The following is a 21415-nucleotide window of genomic DNA, read 5'->3' on the forward strand; positions in this document are numbered from 1 at the left end:
TTCTGCATCGCCCCGAAAGTGCCGTATTAAACGCTTGCAAATTAGCTTATCCTGTTTCAATGGGCCGAGCCGTCGGACGCCGCCATGAAAACGCAATAGGGTATAAACTACATGCCAGAAAGTAGTTATTACAAATTCTATCTGCATGTGCTATCCACATTTTTTTTTTGTCCTGTGTCATTAGCCCTCTGACTGGTGACCCCTGCCTGCCCTTGTTGATATCAACACTGTGAGATGTCGTTATCTTCTGCTGCCGCTCCGTCAGTTAGCGCCTCGTGCTAATCCTTAGCCCAGGTTTGCCATTTCAGGAACACATTGCTTCTCAGAACTGAGAGTCCCAAATCGTGCAATAAGAGTAAACAGCTAACTGGGTTTAAACACTCAAAACTGGTGAACGTGTTTCGGGGCAAAATAAAAAGAGATAGAGGTTTAGTCTGCGTTGCTTCCGCCGCGGAGGTTGCATTCAGCGTATAGCTTTACGTCCGTAGCAAATGATGGCGGTGTGTTGGGAACAATCAGGGGTTCAGTTCCCTTTTTGTCTGCAGCCGGACGAGGTTTCCCTGGAGTTTTCAGGAGGAGCCCCAAGAACTCAGCTGTGTCCCGGCTAACCTGGCCAAAGTAGGCCGGACCGTCAGATTACCAATGTCTGAAAAAATCCGCGGACTTGTTTAATTCATCCCTCAGCCGGACAAAGCTTCAGTTTTGAAGCAAAGATGAAGGACGGTGATTTGCATGTGTAGGAGCTTTCAACAACAAGGTTACTCCGGAGTGGCCCAAAAAAGAAACAGGAAGGAGGAAAAACAAGAAATATAATGCAAGATAAAAATCAGAGACTATTCAACTAGATACAATAGTTTCTGTGAAATGCTTTCAAACCTTCCAGCATGTGAACACCTTCAATACTGTATTGATTAGTTTGTCGAGGAAAATGGGGGAAAAGTGTGACATTTTGGGAAATACCAAATTTTTCTTTTTGGCTCCTTAGCAGATAAATGGATTTTCAAAATGATTTTTTTTTTTCACAACACAACATTAAATAGGGATAGAGTAACAGATCATTTATCCTAATGTCAATATTTGTGATCTCATCTCGACTATTAAGGCAAATCAAAGCATGCAAACAACAGGATTGTATCCATGCGCTAACCAGCGCAGGAGTTTAGTGAGACAGAAGAGATGGTATTTGATGGCAGCGAAGTACTCAGTGCCGCTGAATCGGGTCTTTGACGATATGGAAGATTCCAGCTCCACTTGCAGAAGTAGGTCAGGCAGACGCCTACAGTGAGCAACTGCAGGTTAAGTGCTCGTCTTTGTATTCAGACACAGAGAAGGTGTGCCTTGGCCTCTGGTGTGTGTGTGTGTGTGTGTGTGTGTGTGTGTGTGTGTGTGTGTGTGTGTGTGTGTGTGTGTGTGTGTGTGTTGGGGGGGGTCTATATTCTGTGTATACCCACAAGAGGGAGACAAGTCCACAAAATTCATAAACTGAGGTTAGTTAACCAGTCTGAAGTACTATTCCTCACAAGTTTAACAATATCCAAGTGTTAAACTTTAAAGTCCGTATTTTGTGTGTTGTTTTTTTTTTTTTAACACTCTGCTACACATCCGTTTGGTTTTGTTATCGATCGTGTTTATTTCGAAACCCCGTTATTTTATTATTTTTTTTTGTTTATTTTCCAATTTGACGTTATGAATGAAACGAGACGACGAGACAAACAGAATACAACTGACGGAGGTAAAAGACTCTGCGTGGGAGACGAGGAGGCTCCGGCGCTGACCCTGCTCCGGTGCTCTGCAGTGTGAGGTAGTTGGTTGTATGGTTTCGCATAATAAACAGCCTGGAGATAACTGTACAACCTTCTAGCTTTCCCTGCGGTGTTACCTAAACTTCACAAGAATGCCGTCACCCTCAGTTCCTCTGCAAGCGGTAAGTCAACACAGAGAATGACACTCAAAAGGACTGAGAGCTGTGCAATAGACTGACTTTTAGAAGGGTTGTTTTTTTTTTTTGTTTTGTTTTTTTTGGATGTCATCATTTTCAGCAGATTCAGTCTTTTTAGATGTGTAAAGTAGAGGGGAAATTCAAGTCTTCCAGGGTGACAACATATTTCAGGTCTACTTCAACGGCGTCCGGCGGTTAGATTTTGCAGGGACACGGAGAGGAAGTGCAGACCAGTAATAGTCATCCCGCAGTCAGAGGTCTTGTGATACCACCTTCAGCAAATTCAAAACGTGTGTCCCTAAACAGATTTGGTTTGCCGCAATAGCGAGATATGAGGCTGTTTGTGTGCGGACTTCAGCCTATTACACCTAAGATACTAATCAGGTTTTCCTGTTGAGATTCAGCTAATCCAGACGTCAATACACCCACCTTGCTCTGCAATGCTCTTTGATTTTTTTTTTTTTTTTTACTCGGCGCAGTCGAACGAAGTGAAGAACCAGCTGTATCTCGCCGCATGTTTCCGTGGTTTATTCGTATATTATGTGCCCGACAACCTCCATCCTTCACACTGGCAGGGGATCAAAAACGGGAATTATTTTTTAAGTGGGAACCATCCAGATCAGGCATGTTAGGATTTCACACTTGATGTCTTTACAAGTTTGAGATTCAAACATCTAAACGGCGGTACGTTGCATCCCTGGCTTTTTACCCCGTTAATCATTTCGTGCCCCATTTGGCAGTGACGAAGCGTTTTTCGAGCTAAACGGCTTCTCGTTTTCGTCGAATCCGAAACTAGTTCTCGGCGGTGAAACAAAATCCTCCGAGTTAAGTGTCTGCTTGTGCCGCTCCCCCCGTTGTCTCGGTAGGTAATGATAGCGTGTATCTGTATGTCCCCAAGAACTGGCTGCATGTGAACTTGCTTTCTACCTCCCTCTCCTCCCTGCACCCCCTGCTGCCCCTCCCCCTCTCCAGCCCCCCACCCCCACCCCTGTCCCCCCAGCGTGTCTGGCTAGTGGCTCAGACACTCAGTATCCGCATTGCGTTGCAGTGCTCCAGTGAGGAGGGGAAAAAAAAAAAAAAAAAAAAAAAGAGCATATATCAGCAATCTTTGCCAAGCGCTGCTCTTTTCTGTACACACACAAAGAAACCGTTCCCCGGCATATTCCGATCCAAGCCGGAAACAACAATCGCAATAGGGCAACACAATAAATTTATTGGGTGGTATTCAATTTCTACACTCCGTGCCTGGATTTAAAGGGGGGGGGGGGGGGAGGGAATGGGCTGCATCAAAACAACATCATAAAACAATTAGTGTAATGTTGGCAGTCTTTTTTTCCAGGTCATACCATGGGATGGCTCACTCATCAAGAGGATATTTATAAATTTGTACAACAAAGGCTAATAGGCTGATGCATAATGAATTGCTAAGATAGCAGACAGCGTGTAAATGAAATATTCAAGCAGAACAGTAATGTTGTGGTCCAAATGGCGGGGAGGTTAATCACCTTTGCGCTCGCTGCCGCTTTGATCCTCACGCTGTGCAAAATCCACACACACACACTGTGTATCACACACACTCCAGCATGCTGACTCTCTCTCCAGATGCACGAGCATACAAGCAAAGGTTCAAATGCACACAAAGACAATAGACACCTGTTCGAGGACACGGCATTGTGTGAGCACGGACTGCGGGATGGGCAAGACGGGGATTTAGCGCCCACAAAAAAAAAAAAAAAAAATGCTGGAGGTTATAGAGTAGGAGAGAGAGGGAGAGACGGGAGGGAAGGATGGAAATGAGAGGAAGGGCTGAGACAGAGCGAGGGGAGGCGGGGACAGAGAGTGTTCAGGCAAGAGAAGAAGAAAGAGCAATCACTGGAGATACTGCATGCTTGCATAAGTGTCTGGGAGTGTGTGTGTGTGTGTGTGTGTGCGCGTGCGCGCGTGTGTGTGTGTGTGTGTGTGTGTGAGAGAGAGCCAGAGAGGGAATCTGTTTGTGTGTGATGTATGTAGGTGACACAGATTTATGAAAGGAGGTGGTCATAGATGGAGGTGCTGTTGGTGGCTGTTGGGGGAAGTGGTGGTGTCGGTGCAGCACCAGATAATGGAATCAATGCAGTTGTCTATCTGTGTGCGCGCACATGTGTTTGCGTGTGCTTGCATGCGTGTGCGCGTGCACACACATGTGCGTCTGTGTGTGTGTGTGTGTAGCCTATACCTGCCTCATAGACATTGCCTGTTCGAACTCTAATCGCCTGGAGAATGAGTGATTAGTGTGACTTGGCACAGGGAAACAGGCACAAACAGAGCCAGGGACAGCGCCTGAGAGAGGGATAGAAGAAGAGGAGAGACAAAAAGAGCAGAGCGAGAGGTGGAGGGGTAGCGAGAGGGGAATAGTGCCGGGCATCTTTTCTGTTCGCCGCCACGTAAAGCGCTCTGAGAAAAGGAAGACTGTGAAGATGGGGCGGAATAGGTTTTGTTACACGTTATTTCTTTACCTCTGGATTAATTGTTGTTTTTTCCTCTCAAGGGGGAAAACGGATCAATAACTCATCGTAAGGGTCTGCTGTGTGTGCGTGTGTGTGTGTGTGTGTGTATGTCTACCTGTTATATGTACATGCATTTGTTTTATGTATGTACAAACCTACAGTAGTCCAAGCGCTTGCGTGTGTTCATGTAAGGAACACCAGGCAAAGACAAATGGTGAGTTCAGAAATGACTTGAACAGGCCGGCTGACAAATCGAGACGAGCTGTTTGACTGACCATGTCCACCCGCCATCTTCCCTCATTTGTCCACCGTCATGATCATTCTGAGGGTTTTTTTGTTTTTTTTTTTGTTAGTTTTTTTTTTTTTATATTTCAGTTCACGCACCCTCCAGCCTCTGGTTTTCATCCCCCGGTCTTTGTCTCTTGAGCCTCTGAGAGCAGCAGAGCAGCATAAAACTGGGACAGAGGAAAATATCTCAAAGCTCGGAGACAAAGAGGAAACAGAGAGAGAGGCGGTCTTGATACGGGCAGCGAAAGGGCTGCGCGTCTTTGTGAAGTCACACACATGTCGGCATGTGCGTGCACCTGACGGCGGGCAGATTTTTGTAAGTTGGTGACATGTTCTCGTTTCTTGGCGAGCGATAAAGATCTCATCCGCGCAATCCTAGCGCGCGGAGCTTTTTCACGGTTTGAACCCCGGCTCGTATTCTTCGCGTGGCATCTGCAGTGTCAGGCATGTGTGACATTTATTTTGTCTGGAGAAGAGTACATCAGTGTTACTCCCTCAAGGCTGAACATCTTTGTCATGGGGGAGCGATTGCATAATCCTGTGATATCACAAGGCCTGTAGGAAATATAAGACGACAGTGTTGTCTGCGGCTCCAGGCACAGCTGTGTGTGTGTGGATTTTGCGTGGATGTGCACAAGCTGGAGTCGGGCATGTGTGTCAATGAACTCCATGATCTCTCTGTCTGAGCTTAACTCTCATGCAGGCCGGACGGCTGTACGCTCATCCCATATGCTAATCCTAAGCTACACGTTAAAATTGAACATTTTCCCTCTTTGCACGTGTCCATTTAAAGAGATTGTCTGCGTGTCTGCCAGCAGGGGGCATTTTCTAGAAACACATGACAACACAGATCTGCACTGATTAGCGGCATTGATGTCAAAGATAAAAGATGACTGTTAAAAAAAAAAAGGAATATGTGGTTTGGTAATGCGTCAGGAAAAGACCGCGTCGAATGATTTGTTCTAACGTGCTCTCCTTCTGTTGCAGAGCTGCGACCTGGTGCGGTTTGTGCAGACGTGTCGAGACGAAGGACGCCAAACTGCGACATCATCGGTAACTAACAATGGAGAGTCATGGCAGCGTGTGTCGCAGGTAGCGACCAAATCGTTTTTTCCCCATGCAGGTTCGGTGAAAACATATTTTTCCTTTTTCACGTGAAAATTCGTCGTTTGTTGCCCCGGACGAGGCTGACTGACGCCGCTGTCGGACGGTGTGCTTCATTGTCCCTGAGACCCTTAACCTGTGATGATATGGAAGGTCACAGGTGAGGTCCTTGGGAACAAAGGTGCACGCAGCTGCATCCGGAGGCCGTGGCCTCCTCTGTTATCAAGCCCGAGATAAAGCGTGATACGCCGCCACGATGTCTAAGCTCCGACACGTTTCGGGATTGTTCGATCGAGATTACAGCAATTAAAAATATTCCCCAGATCGGAACGAGTGGGTTTGTGTGCTAAGAGGATTTGACTGTGCCAACTTTAAGTGGAGGGAAGTCCTAGAATTTTCCAGACGTGATGTAAAAGGACAGCTTAGCCCGTTGGAGGGGGCAGTACCTTTGGCTGACTTTGCGCTGCGAGCACAAACGTGGTTCAATAGAAAGACAGCCAAGGTTGTGACCCCGAAGTCCGATTCACACAGGAATTTTAAATCTCTGCACAGAAACTGCAAATTCAAGACGGGAAGTTAAGGGGTCTCATAAGAACCCGGAGGAGGGTCGTCACAAATATGACTTATTCTAATCTTGTTTTTTTTTTTTTCTTCCTTGGTGTATAGAAAATATACCATTAAATATTTTTTTTCAAATCGGGTGGTTGTTTGCTTCTCTTTTTTGAATACCACTCAAACTAATTAAACAATAGGAGCTTTGTTGAGATTGGTGTTTGTCTGCTCTGCAACATACACTGCAGCCGCCCTAATGGGAATGAATCATGTTATTGAATTGTATATTAAAGTCACTCTCGCCAGATTAAAAGCTTTTTTACGTGGTCAAAAGCCAGCTTTTATTGGCCTCCAGCTCAGCAGCCTGAAACATTTCCCCAACTCCGTGTGGCTTTTAGCGTGAGCAGCGGTTACAGAAGCGATCGGAGGGTGGTATTAGGCGGTATTAGGCTCCTGCACTCAACATTTATTTGCCTTGGCTAATGATGGCAGGTGGCAGGTGACTAAATGAAAGTGAAGTGGTCGTCCTCCGGCCCGGACCTGCAGCCGGGCCGCCCGGACGCTCCCTGGCTCGCCGCCCTCGCTGTGTTTGTGCATCCCAGGACAGTTGACATTGATTGTGTGGGATTCAGACAGAGACACATTAGTACCCAGCTCGCTCCTGCCGCTGAAAAACACATTAGCTGGCTGCATTGGGAGCTCTGTCTGGTAACCATGGCGAAGCACACGGAGAGGAGGGGTTGCAGTGGGGGTGCGGGTGGGTGGATGGGGGGGCGGGTTGAGACGGGGCAGCGGGTTCAGCGTCTCTCAGGGGCTGTCTTTCTCAAACGCTTCTTTCCTTTCCTCCGGCCACGTCTGTCATTTTCTCTTAAGACTTCTCTCTCGCTCTCGGACTGATGCCCCCCCAACACACACACACCACCACTCTTCGCACAGACACACACTTGAATACAATTTGCATTTTTCTTCTTGCTTTTCCCGCACCGATGCTGACCTCATCAATTCGGCCTCACCTGATAGTCCACCACCTCCTCGTCCATCCACCCCCTTAGGGGATGGTCTCCCTCTCACCAATTTGCGCTTCCTTGTTTCCTTTCTCTTTATTTTTGAAAACTGTTTCTCCTGCCGTCTCCGCTCCTCTTTGATTTTCCGTGGCGGAGCGGCAGCAGATAGAAGGGCAAGCGCAGACAATTAAGTCCATCGCAGATAGCGATGAGCCACGTGTCGTAGAGGACGGATGAGTAAATCAATTTTAAATAGACTGCAACTATACTGCACGGATATCCTTAGCGCTTTACCGTGTGGCCTTATTCACCCCTTTCACACGCAAGATGTCATCCGGCTCATTAGGAAGGACTGCCAGAGGGAGGGGGACCAGGGGGTCAGTGTCTGACTCAAGCACTTTGACGCTCAACCGGGGACGGCAACACTAATCTGATTACTTGATAGCCAATAATAGAAACATTTCTTCATCGTGTCACTTTATTTCACATTTCCAAAAGTCTTCATGCTTAGTTTTGAACACAGCAGAAACCCGGCATGAGTTAAGTATATCTGCAATTCTAGAATTCAGGTACAAATAGAAGGTGTATTAATTTAACAAACTCCAATAACTTTCCCTCCAACAGGTTTTTAACCAGACTATAACCTGGTGTAACCAAGGTTAGATTTGTGACTTGGTGCATCATGTCCTCCGAGTTTGGGACTTTTTTTACACATTTACAGGAACAAAAATGTGGAGGAAGATGGGGAAAGCGTCCGCGGTGCGGATTAACAGACGAGCCACGGCTGGAAACGGATCGACCGTTGCTTTTAATGTCAGGTACCGTCTTTTGAAATTCAGAGAACATCCTGTGTAAATTAACGCCTTCAAATCTCGAAAATGTTTTCCCTGTTTCTACTCTGGGAAATGTGTCAGTCTGATGTTGCTGCTCTTCCAGATTGTTATATAAGATGTCCCAAGGCTGTTAAGATCCGGGGCGACATTTCTGATATAATTTCAAACATTCAAATACTTCAGTCATTAAACAGCCTCACGCTGGCTTCCATACAATTTAATAACGACTGCCATATGCCAGCTCAGAAAGGCACGTGGATGATTTTGAAGGGGTTGAGACGTTTCAAACAAAAATTGCGACCCAATGATCACATTTGTAATTATTACCATGAACTGAGTGATTGAAGGCACAATAAAATATTTGCATGACACAGAAAACCCTTTGAAGTTTTAGTGACCGCTGCTTGCGGCCTGTCATGACGTCCATAAAAAAATAATAATAATAAATAAATAAAACGGGGCGCCAACTTCTTTTTAAACCACTCAACATGCAGATAAACCACTCAGCATCCATTCAGAATAATGTGACTATTTGGGTATCCCCTATGATTTTAAGTGTGCTATGTGTGTAAGATAAACCCGTTCCAAATAAATACGGATATTAAGCGGGTTGTTCATATATGTCCACTCAGTCATGGAGAAACAGCCATCGGTCTAAATGCATTAACATGAATTGATAAGACTGCCAAGAGCCACTTGAAAAAAAATAAAATTATATTATATTATATTATATTATATTATATATAATTACAGTCCTAATGAGAGCAGGAAATCTGTATTCTATCTTTAAGTGTCCTCTGGACCTGGAGCTGCTTTTATACTGGTCGCAGATGCAGATTCACCAATAAGCTCCCAAACACTAATAAACATAAATACTTTAAAATTAATTCGGGAGGAAATTCAATTTTTTTTGACAAACTCCTGGGTCCATATCCGCCATCCCCAACTTTTAGAGGACTGATGTCTGTTGTTCATCACAGGCTGCGTCTATTTCACGGAGCGCAGCCTCATCACAACATCTACAGGAAGAGAAACCCCACGTTTGTGTCGAAGACGACAAAAAAAGGCAAATTAAAAAACGTCTTTTTTTTTTTAACATGCGCACATTTTTTGTTTTACACTGTGAATTGCCTTGTGTTTATGTTGATTTATTTTTTTCACAAATAAATAAAAATGCAGGCTGTTTTGCATGATTCACAGGTAATTGACTGATAAGCCTGCATGCTAAAGTTATCCAAATAACCTGGAGATGAGTGAAAGTTGGTCACTGGCGATTTTAGCATTGGAAACCTACGGGTGGGCCGCTGTCGTGTCGGCTTTTGCAGCAAAACTCGCACGACTATGAAAGTCGCCATCGCTTTGGTTCCCCGGCCGGTGACTGCGATGGGGACATGTTGATGCTCCAAACCCGAGGGATGCTGAGGGAGGCGACGAGTGACGTCAGATCTCGCGTGATTTCGCACTTCACGGGCTCGAGACATGTGGACGTGATTCCATTACCTGCACCTCCGGGGAAGTGGCACTTTCATCCTTTTCTTTTCTTTTCTTTTCTTTTCTTTTCTTTTCTTTTCTTTTCTTTTCTTTTCTTTTCTTTTCTTTTCTTTTCTTTTCTTTTCTTTTCTTTTCTTTTCTTTTCTTTTCTTTTCATTATTTTATTAGCGATATTAGCACGCCCTTGCTGAAGGAGGTTACCCAGAATCCCCTCTCTTTGTGACGTAGCATACAATTGACCAATCAGGAGGTGGATGTTCACCGGCTCGGGTGGCGGGTGACTTTCGAAAGAGGAGGCAGACAATAACGTTGATAGTTTTGTTGTTGTTTTTTTAAATAACGTTAATAGTTTCGTTTTTTGTTTTGTTTTTTTTGAATAATAATGATAGTTTTTTTTTCCCCAATAACGATGATAGATGTCCCTTAGTTTAAGAACATTTCAAATTTCACATTATGTATATTTACCAACATCTGGGTCTTGATGATGCAGACACATTACCAGATGATTTACTTTCAAACGTTTATTTTGTAATTATTATTATTATTTTCGTGATCAAAGCAACTGGAAATTACAGAGCCCTGCAGGTTTGAAAGTCAAGGGCTGTTTCTTTTACGCAACTTTTCATCGTGCAATTCTGCTTTCAATACTATTCCTGTTATCAATCGTATTTTGGAAAATGGCAAAGGGACTTAATTCTATATGCAGTTCATTTTTGAGAGTTTTAGATTAAAACGACATTTTCCACAAAATTGTACTACATATAGAAAACACAAACATATGTTTCATATTGTCTTTTGTCATTATTCCAATGGATATTCTTTATTTAGATGATACTGCATAAAATCACAGCTCTAGGTTTTTGTTGCTGTTGTTTGGTTTGAATACAGCAAAGCACACATGCAAAACATGGTACGGTGTATCCAAACATAAAGAAAAACAAATGGTACAGGTTGGAAAAGACCTGCAGGAGTTCTCTGCATCTCTGCTGTTGTCGATCTCATCATGGAGCTGGATGGCGATCTGACCAAGGACCCGGTGCCCCTGTCCCCAGATCTTCTAAAGTTTTATATTCATCGTTCAGAATCTCTCCAGCGCAACAATGAGTCCTTTGTTTGTGTGCATTACCCACCATGGCCACGGGGGACAGTATGCTAGAGAAGGGCATATATGCATCATGAAATAATTCTAGAAATAAACACAAAAAACAGCATGTGTCCACAGGTTCCTCACCTTCATCAAAAATACAAAGTTTTCCTCCCCTGAAACGATATCAAGCTTTTTTGCACGGCAACTTGGGATGCTGATGAGATCAACGTTTGGCTCAATATGACTTGATTTAAGGTTCCAAAACATTTCAAAAATTCACTGCATAATTCAGTACTTGACTAAATAGAATGACATGGAATGTGATATATGAAGTAGATTTAGAGACTTTTGACTATATTCATCATCGCATACTTAATCTGAATGGATGCTTTTATAATTCAACTGAATTGAGGGATAGATACTGCATTTTTGGTCATCTAGAGTACCATTATGTCCCACTGTGCTGTTGCAAATCTTTGGCCTGAGGGTGGCAGTGCAGAGCCACGGTCCTACTTCGGATTAAATTCATGTTACCAATCACAGATATCAATTCAAACTTTGCACTTTATCTCGGCGTGAAAGCAGATTACCGAATATAAACATGTTGAGCACCCACGTGTTGGAGGGAAGTTTCTTCAATAAAAATCAAGTGCATGAAAATCATTATTGAAATTCCTGTTTTATAGTTGACTTTCTTTGGTGTGCTTTAGGTTATGAAGCTTAAAACTTTACAGGCCCATGTGTTTTTGATGAAGTATCTTGTAGATGCCAAATGAATTATACCACGCGTTTTCAACTTATTTTATGCAGCATAGATATTAACAAATCCCTCTAGTCCAATGAAACGTCTATGAATGGTTAAATGTATACTTTTCATTTATCCCCAAGCACCATTTAGATTAGTTATTTTGTTTTTTTCCTCATCTAAATTGTTACTTAATGGGAAAAGTGGGCTAACATACATATTGCCAGAGGTTTTTTTGTTTTTTGTTTTTTCTTTAATCATCGGTCAATGAGAAAGTTATTAAGAAATATTGACCTCTCCATGTCCATTTGAATAGCTAAAAAAATCCCTCAATAAAGCTGCATGTTTGTTTATTTGCAATCATAATCGATGCATTCTTTACCAGTCTACAGCTCCAACATTATACTTCATTTTTTTTGGAAGAAAGTTAGGTCTTCTCTTAAAACTACCTCAGAAATTAGGCAAAAGAAGTGTAATTGAAATGAATATGAGTATTATCTTTAGTCTTGTCCCGTAAGAAATGAATTGTGGTGATATATTAAAATGAATATTTTGTACATATGTATATTTATGTGAAATATAGACTTTTTTTTAAGAGACAGATTTTACTGCAAGAATGATCACAGATCAATGTTGTTTTCACACTACACATAGAACCCATTGGCTTTTGCACATGAATAATTCGAAATAGAAATTATCATTTACATTTACAATTTAAAAATTAACGTTTTAACCCCGTTTTAATCCCTTGGAGCTCCAGGCGGAACTGAAAATCTTAGCTCCAGGTTGCGCAACAGCCCTATAAAACTGACGGACGCCCGGAAGTGATCGCAAATTTAAACCGCCATCACAGCAACAATTAGCGCGTATTTTAGGTTTATGGGTGGTGCGATTAATCAATATTTTATGGCGAATTGAGGTTAAAATATACCCGAGGATTTTTTTTAAAGGTAAGATGCACACTCGGTTGACTGCACATTTTTTTTAAAGCGTCTCTCCTTTAACTATTCTTTCCATCGCCGTCGATTTTGTATCTGGCTATCACCTGGAAAACAAGCTGCTCCACAACCATGGCGATTGTTTGTTGCTTCTAAACTGAGTTAATGTATTGTCCGGTAGTGCAACCGGGAAGAAATTGAATTTGTAATAATTTTATTTCGACGTTCAAGTCTAAAAATTTTTACATAGTCACCTAGAAAACTAATAATAACGGACATATTATCAAGCAGCCATGTTTATTGTCCAGGTTATTGCCTTTTTTTTTTTTTGAGCTGATGAACGCCTTCCCGCCATTTCAAGATTGTAGTCCAGAACATAGGCAGAGCCACTCTTTTAAAAAATATTTATAATTATGTTATTTCACGGGCTGCAAACGGGATTTTTTTTAAACATTATTTCGGTTTTTTTTTCGTCCTTTCTCTTAAACAAACAACAATAATATCCCCGATTAAAAAATGCTGCCGACATCCTCATGTAATTTCCCAGAATATACGGCTGCGTCCTGGTATGTATTTAAATAGAATTTTCATCGTTAATTACAGGTTTATGTTATAGATTAAGGGGAAAATAACCTATTAATCTACTATGGGTGTGAAAAATTAATTTCGCAAATTCAGAGGACCTGGCTGCACGTTTAAATATTCGAGAGAAAAGACGGATTCCACAGTAAATCTTTTGTTTTTGTAACGTAAATTCCCTCGTAGGCATGTCAGTGCAGGAAAAAAAGAACTCATCTTATTAACTGTGTTATGTTTCTTTTTATGTAATAGTTTTATGAAAGTATAAATTGTATACATCTGTCTATTTTTGTTTCTCCTTTTTTTTTGCTCTCGTTCTGTGTCTGGGAATTATCAAGAGGCAAAAGAGCTGATTTTTCTTTAAATGTAAACAATGGAAGAATCATGCTATATTGACATTTGTGACAAAGAAGAAATACTGTAATAATGTATTTGGGCTTTGTTTGCAATTTCCACGCTGTACTATAATTTAATTCTATAATTCTCCATAGGCATTCTCTTTTGTTTTATTTCCTTTTCAACAGAATGTATACATATTAAGGAAGTCATGTAAGTTTTGGTAAACTGTAGGGTTAATGTTGATAGACACTGAAGTCTTTATGATAAATATTCAACAGTAATTGACATTGCTATTTGAAATATACATTTTCTTATGTGTGATGAGTATACATCTGCACTCTCAAAATCTCAGATCTGCTTTTGCTAATATGGCAAAGAACCAAAACCAAATGGCTTTTGCATACATTGAGAAATAGTTTGGGAAACAAATTTTAATGTCAGTTGCCATGTAGATCATTGTGGCCCGTAATCTTGAAACCGGTGGCAGAAAAGCATGAAAATATTGTCAAAAAATTGCCCCTTTACCAACAAAAACCGTAGTGAACATTGTCTCTATAGATTTAAAGTCCCGGTTGTCTTGATGTCATGTTTTGACTTTTTTTTTCCAAGTAGACCTAGTTATGAGTTCTAAAAAAAAGAGGAAACTATCTGTTTGATATGGGAAGCCTCCTTCTAAGTTGGCCCTCATTTCTACTGGTTCTGTCACCACTGCAGGGGTTTCTTCGGCTTCATCGTCACCCACTGACATTGTTGGCGAGGTTGCACGCTGCCTCAAGAGGCAACTGAAATGAAGGCAACACTTGGGTGCTATGTGATAATCCTATGAGCCTAAACACAAAAATGGGGGGGAAAATGGAGTCGAGCCTATTTGTCTGGCATTGTTTCGATTGCTGCAATTTTGAGGGGTGCAATGTGTCACAAGTTCTTTTTTTTCATCTTTTCAAGATGAATTTCTCGTTGCCCGTGGCGTCCAATGGCCTCTGACCGACTGACTTCTGGCCTTTAGCCACCAGTGGTGACGTAATGTAATGCTGACATATGATGTGACTTACATATGGGGCCTATATATGGTACGTTACTTTGATAGTACGAGGGAGAATTAATGCTGTGAGTTCCTGTCCCTCCAAAAAGTTTCGTTCTAAATTGTCGCCTATCTCTGTGTTGTTAATTTTTTTAAATTATATTATTAAGCACGTCTGAAAGTCGAACGTTCAGAAGAGAAGTCTCTTTCAGCTTCAAAGGGCACAATGCTGATGGAACCAGTAGAAATTAAGGATTAGAGAGGCTTTATTTTCCTACTTTGGCACTCATTCAAATATGGATATGTTGTCTGATCTAAGACTACAAATTTAAGATCTACAAATTTTACCATGTTGTCTGACTTCATAGTAATAATACAGCTGTTAAATGTACACGTAACATTTCAATGTAATGCTTATAAAGTACTTCTGTACCTGTTGATGAAATTTGGTGTTTTGATTGTTTGTTTAAGGTTAACGTTGGGATATTTGGGATAATCGCATAGCCACAGATAACTTGTGGCTGTTGCCACAAAATGTTTCTTATTTTTCCAAGTCAAATATTAAGGATTTGTTGGATTTTCATCTTTGCTTTCAGCATTCTATTTTACTTTTCTTTTTTTTTTCTTGTGTGTGAACTAGTTGGTTTATTTTTATATTTAGTATTTTAGAGTTGCTTTTTCTTAGTCCTACCAAGACATGAAGAAGCAATGAAGCTAAAATCATTTTCTTTTTGCTTTAAATGAACTGACCAGAACTGCAAGACGTTATATTACAACTTCGACAGTGTGATTTCCCCTCCCCCCCAAAACAGGACACAAAAGATAAACGCAGAATTTATGACTTAACTTATTGTATTTGATTTACTTTTCATGTTTTAAAACCGTCATCGAGTCAACGGTCATGCGCTACTCTTATCTTGAGTCCCTTAGTTGACATTTAACTTAAAGCAGAAGTTGTTCATTCAACATGTCAGCATTTAACATTTGATATATTGAAGGAAAAAAAACGTAACCGTGTCTAATGTTGCAGGTGCCACTGTAACTGAGGCAGTCCAAGCAGAGAGCAGCAATATGGAAGAAGAGATTAGAATGGCCGATTCCGAACAAGGAGATGCGGCGAGCAAGCCAGAGTCCGGCGTGGACACGTCAGACAGCACTCCAGTGAAAAGAGGAAGGGGTCGGCCGAAAGGCTCGAAAAAAATGAAGGTGAACGTCATAGAGTTGGTTACTGGCATCTCCAACGGCGCGGCCAAAAGCGGACGGGGACGAGGTCGCCCGAAAGGGTCAGGCGTCAAGACACCGGCCAGTAATGAAGACCGTTCTCGCAAGAAAAGAGGGAGGCCAAAAGGGTCTCTGAATAAAAGCACAGCTGAAAAGGCCGCTGCAGGTATACTGAATGGTGATACTCCAAAAAAGGGAAGAGGTCGTCCTAAAGGTTCCTTCAAGCGCAAGGCGGAAGATGACGGCGGTGCCGAAACCCCTCGGAAAAGAGGTCGACCTAAGGGGTCCGTATCCAAAACCCCCAAGCTCGATAGAGATGGCAGCAGCGAGGGCGAAGCCGATCTAAACTCTCCGAAACGGGCGAGAGGAAGGCCGCGGAAGAGCGGGTTGGGTGATTCCAATGGAATTAAAAGGGGGAGAGGAAGACCAAGGAAAAGTTTGACAGATGATCGAAACCAGGCCGGGTCCCAGCCTAAGAGAGGAAGAGGCCGGCCAAAAGGCTCTGGAAACAAGAAATCGGCCGGACAGCTGTTGCTCGACGAGGAGGGACGGCCACAGAGAGAACATGTCGCCCCCTCCAGGTTGGAAGCGATTCTCCCCAAGAAAACAGGGAAGCGCGGCCGACCGAGAAAAGAGCCAGCCAAAAGGGGGCGACCAAGGAAGTACCCCCTGCCCTCGCCCGGTGAGCTGAAAAGGCCCAGGGTCTGGAAGCCACTGGGAAGGCCAAGGAAGTATCCCCGCGTGGATCCTCCGGACGGAACCCCGGCGGCCCCCCGGCGGAGTCGCGGACGGCCCCGTAAATCCGATTCCAAAAAAGGTGCTCACTTCCGCAAGGATGGAATCCCGAGAAAGAGGGGTCGTCCTTCGATTACCGCTAAAGATGAGGACGGCACTCCTCGCAAAAGGGGCCGCCCGAAAGGTTCGACCAACAAAAGCAAAGGTAGAAGCGATTCAGATCTCGACAGCTCTGTTCCCAACCATTCGGAAGCTGATGATTCACCTTCTGCAGTGGAGGATGAAGAGGAGCTGCTGGAGGAGCAGGTGGAGCACGGGGAGGACACGGTGGCCATCCAGGACGACGACGATGCTGAAGAGATGCTCCTCGATCAGGATGCCAGTTTTGAAGTCAGTAATCAGGCTTGATGAACGATCCCGCAAGCAGCGCAAGGAGGCCGACTCCGTGAGAATTAAAGAAAAGGAAAAAGGCGGGAGCTTCAAAATGAACTTGCAGAGCACGAACGAGAAACAACAAACTAGTTGCTGTTTAAAACATAAAATACAATTTTGTCAATTTAAAATACACGTTTTTAACATCTGTCAATTGAGTAGGCTAGATATTCAACGCTTTTCCTGACTAACTTTGTTTCTGTCATCTTCGACATAAAAATCTTTTATTAGAACTGGCATGTAGGGTAGTAGTAATAGACTGTTTGTTTGAGTTCAGTTCTCAAATGTAGTGTTTGTCAGTTTTACTGTAACACAGTTCAATTCACGGTTGCTGGGGAATGACTTGGAGGGGAGAAAAAAAAAGTCCAGACAAATTTTAAAACTGTATAGAGAGCCGAAGGACTAATTAGCTTCTTTTAACACTGTTTTCATTGCTTGCATTGGTTGTTCTGACAAGGAAAAAGAAAAAAAAAAAACAACAACATGAGTGTTTCTGTGTTTTTCTATCCACATTCAGGGACAGCCACAGGTGGTTAAAGTCAAACTAGGACTCACAAAGGAGCCCATGAAATCATGTTCTCAGCGCGGGTGCTTTCCTGATAGCGCATTTGGTTTTGTCCACCAGCACACTTTTTGATTTATCGATGCAAACTTTTACCTGGACTGTATGAAGCTTCTGCTTTGGGATTTTTTATTAGGAGGCTGTCAGTGGGCTGAGGAAACTAGGCCGGTCTGTTCTGATGATGTATTCAAGGTAACGGGGTAACTGCGAGGGCTGTACATGATTTAAAAGTTATATTATTTGAATGTTTCTCATGGCTACCGTTTGTGTGTTTTCTGCAATCCACAGGACACGACCGGAAAAACCTTGAACGACTCAAGTTTTTGTACCTTATGTTGAAATGGCAGGTAGTTTCTTGGCTCAGTTTATCTTCGTCTCACCTCCTTTTCGATCCCTTCGTGTTACCGGTGTCTTTCTTGCTGCCACTTGACCTCAGAACCCGCAGCTCCGACATCCTCTTCTTTCGGAAAAAAAAGTGTTTTTGAGCCGCCCCATCCTGCCGGCACACCAAAATGTGCCACCAGATTGTGTTACGGCATCGGGTCTAGCAGATTTCTTCCTGTCATAGTTTAGGCTGTCCTTGCTGACATCTTTGCTTTCTATGCAGTTTCTCTGGAGGAAAGGCCCACCTTATGACGCCTTGTAATGGCCTCTGTCTTCCTTTTTGTTAAGTATGAAGCATCATGTGGCTATCTACTTTGAAATATTGTTATAAATGTTTTAGTGAGTAGGAACCCCTTTAATGGACTTCTTACCTGTCAGCAAAAGTCTAGAGGCTGGGGAACTGTTGGCATAAGCGTTGAAGGCTTCAGTTACTGTCATAACATGTCACTGTCTTTTATTTTTTTTTGAATATATATGTAGATACACGTTTACCACTAACAGTTTTTTTTTTTTTTTGTAGTATTTAAACCGTTTAACTGAACTTGAACTACTTGAAGTTTCAAGCAAATAAGAGAAAATGAGATTTTCAGAAGCTCTTGATCAATCGTACTGATTGTGAAACCTTTTCAAAAGAAGAGTTTTGATTGAAAACTGTGAAGGTCAAAGCCTCAGCTCCATCCAGGGACCAAAAGGTGTATTGACTTGAAGACGTGTGTCTCTCTCTCTCTCACACACACACACCTGCAGCGTTCAGCAGTCTTGGTTCCCGTTCATGACGAACGTGTCTGAACCAGCTGCTCCGCATCGACTCGGCTGTGACCTCTGCTGGCTCTTTAGCCGCAAGCACTCTTGGTTTTTAAAACATTCTGCCGCCTGTGTATCAGAAGCTTAAGGGTTCACTTCGGCTCTCTATTTAGTGTCAGATCAGTTTTTATTGGGGTTGGGGTGGATGGGGGGAGGTTAGGTGGATGAAATGGTGTCTAAAATAAGGGTCATGATGTTTTATATTCTTTTTCAATACCATTCCTCGGTTGATCAATACTTCATATTTGTTTTGCCTTAATTGCCAAAGCTTTGAATGTACCGTTTCATCAGTTACCGTTGCTTAGTTTTTACTTTTCAACTTTTGTAACATGCATCGCTCAACATGACAACGAACTGTGTCAAACGCCTTCCCCACCTCACAGTCGCCCTGAAACTCTTCCTTAGTGTTTGTTTTTTTTTTTTTTTGTCTGTTTTTTTTTTTTTTTTTTATTTAGTTTTTTGCTGTTCTAGAGCTGCAGTAGTAATTTTTCTCTTGAACTTTACTCTGGTTTAATTTTACAGAATTAATTTACTTGTTTTTAAGAACCATGTTTTGAAAAAAAAAATGTCTGTGACAAGATGTTTGGCTCCATTACTTGTATGTCATGACTGATATTAACTCCTTCATGGTCAGGTCACAAGAGAAGTTTATAAATGCCAAAATGTGTTTGTGTCCAATCATTAAAAAAAAAATCTAAAAAAAAAAAAAAGATTGATGGAGGAGGTTTTAAGTTTTTAAATCCAATTGGGCTTTGTGAGTGGAGATAACTTTAAATGGACATGTTTGGTTTTTGTGTCTTTTGAACAAGAAGCCAATAATTTGTGAGATATGGTCTTGAAATAAAATGTTGATCTTGCCATTTTATTTTTCACAGTGTGAATTGATGACTGCTTCCCTTTTTTTTTTTTTTTTTTTTCTCCAAATGTTGTCAAAATGTAAAATCATTGTTCTTCATTCCAGTTTACCTCCGCCCGTCCCTGTGGTGTGGTGTCTTGGAGAATGTGAGAACACCAGGGAGTGGATGTTTGCAGTTTTTCTCCACTTTCATTCCTGGTCGATGACGAGGCCGCCCGAGAAAAACTAGAAGAGATCGTCTATATTAAGACGAGTCACTCTGACTTAAATTTGACACAATGTTTTATTTTGTTTACTTCTTTGTCACAGAGAATTTAACGAGCTTTTAAATCAGTTTTTTTTTTTATTTTATCCATTTATATTTTTGAAATATTTGCCGCAAGAGAAACTGATGAGTACTTTCACATAAATAAACTGCAACCGATTCCATTCATGTTTCGAGGAGAAAAATATCTGAAATAGGCTTGAGACGAGTTTTGAGTTTCTATACTTGCGTTTATTCGCATTACATTGTTGAGTAAAAACGTTTGAACCTTTTCTTTAACGTTGTTTCTCTTTTCAAAAAACTGTTGCAGTCCTATTGTTTTCACCAGCTGTCAGTAACCCTTCATTTTTCCATCATATCTGTCGTAAGAGCAGCACGACTGAATCTGCTTCGAACAAGTTTAAATTGCATAGAGCTCCCTTCTCATGTCCTGTTTAATAACTTTTTTTTTCCTCCATGTGATGAGTGTCTCGTCCAATCGATCGATAGTTGCGCCTGAGTGACACCAAACACCGCTTCTTTGTTATACAATCGGACGGATTCGATTTTTCGGACAAAGTAAGTCTAGTTTTAGATTGATTCGGTGAAATACACGCGTTTTGCACATTGATTGCAGCCATGACACACCTTGTGTGTTAATATAATCTCATGTCTCCTTATTTATTGTTCAGGCTCGGTTACGACTGAAGGTCCTTTGTTTATGATTCAAAATCTGTCGCTTCCTGTTTCTCCAGCAAGGTGGGCGGGACCTGCAGGTAAGACCTGTTCCCATTGGCTCTTTGCACGCAACACTTCTCATTTTGATTGGATGTCAAACGACCACTTCCGCTCAGCGGCAGACGCCGTTAAGACAGGATGTCTGAGTGGGAAGAAAAAGCGTCGGTGTGATGTGTCCACGTCAAATCGGAAGACACAATATTTACTTTAACCGTTTCCAAGTCTGGTGAAAGGTTTTCATTACCGTCAGTTTTCCCCGTAAGTCGTAAGACATCCCCGCAGAGCAATATAAATGTATATTTGATTCGTCATTTCTGTCAACTTGCTCCATCTCACCCTATTGTCTGCATCCTCTTCTCTCACACCGGCTCCCTTCATGTCACACACACACACACACACACACACACACACACACACACACACACACACACACTCACTTATATATGTACGTGTGTGTATATAGGTTATACATATACTATATGGCCAATAGTATTCACTCTCCCATCTAATAATATCTGAATCAGTTGTATAAAATCAAACACTAAGGCATGGAGACTGTTTTTACAAACAGTTGTCAAAGAATGGGTTGCTCTTAGGAGCCAAGGGAATTCCAGTGTAGAACTGTTATAAGATGCAACCTCTGCAACAAATCCAGCCAAATTTACTCACTCCTAAATATTCCACAGTTAACTTTCAGTTGTATTGTAAGAACATGGTAATGTTTGGGAACGACAGCAACTCCGCCACAAAGTGGTAGGCCACTTAAAATGATGCTGCAGTGTCAGCGGATGGTGAGGTGTATAGTGCGATGAGGTCGCCAACTTTCTGCAGTTAATCGCTACGGACCTCCAAACTTCATATGGCCTTTAGATTAGCTCAAGAACATGGCGCAGAGAGCTTCACTGAATGGGTCTCCATGGCTGAGCAGCTGTATCCAAGCCACACATCACCAAATGCATACCAGCACTGGACTCCAGAGCAGCGGAGACGCATTCTCTGGAGTGACGAATCATGCTTCCCCATCTGGCAATCT

At 42.3% G+C, this 21415-nt stretch overlaps 1 protein-coding gene across 3 annotated transcripts; it reads left to right on the forward strand.

The window, feature by feature from the left end:
- Positions 1-12353: 12353 nt before the first annotated feature.
- Positions 12354-19407, forward strand: LOC147216121 (uncharacterized). 3 transcript variants are annotated; one of them, XM_086178005.1, is made up of 3 exons: positions 14353-14455; positions 15437-16567; positions 16637-19407. In XM_086178005.1, the coding sequence occupies exons 1-3, from the start codon at positions 14440-14442 to the stop codon at positions 16768-16770; spliced, it is 1281 nt and encodes a 426-aa protein (XP_086034131.1). In that variant the 5' UTR covers positions 14353-14439; the 3' UTR covers positions 16771-19407. The 3 variants fall into 3 exon arrangements, with proteins under 3 accessions (XP_086034130.1, XP_086034131.1, XP_086034129.1); XM_086178004.1 differs by lacking the exon at positions 14353-14455 and adding an exon at positions 12354-12479 and having other exon boundaries at positions 15437-19407; XM_086178003.1 differs by having other exon boundaries at positions 15437-19407.
- Positions 19408-21415: the final 2008 nt, after the last annotated feature.

This window comes from Fistularia commersonii, chromosome 30 (assembly GCF_037954325.1).
Source record: "Fistularia commersonii isolate RoL2024-O1a breed Wild chromosome 30, RoL_Fcom_v1.0, whole genome shotgun sequence".
NCBI classification, from domain to species: Eukaryota; Metazoa; Chordata; class Actinopteri; order Syngnathiformes; family Fistulariidae; genus Fistularia; species Fistularia commersonii.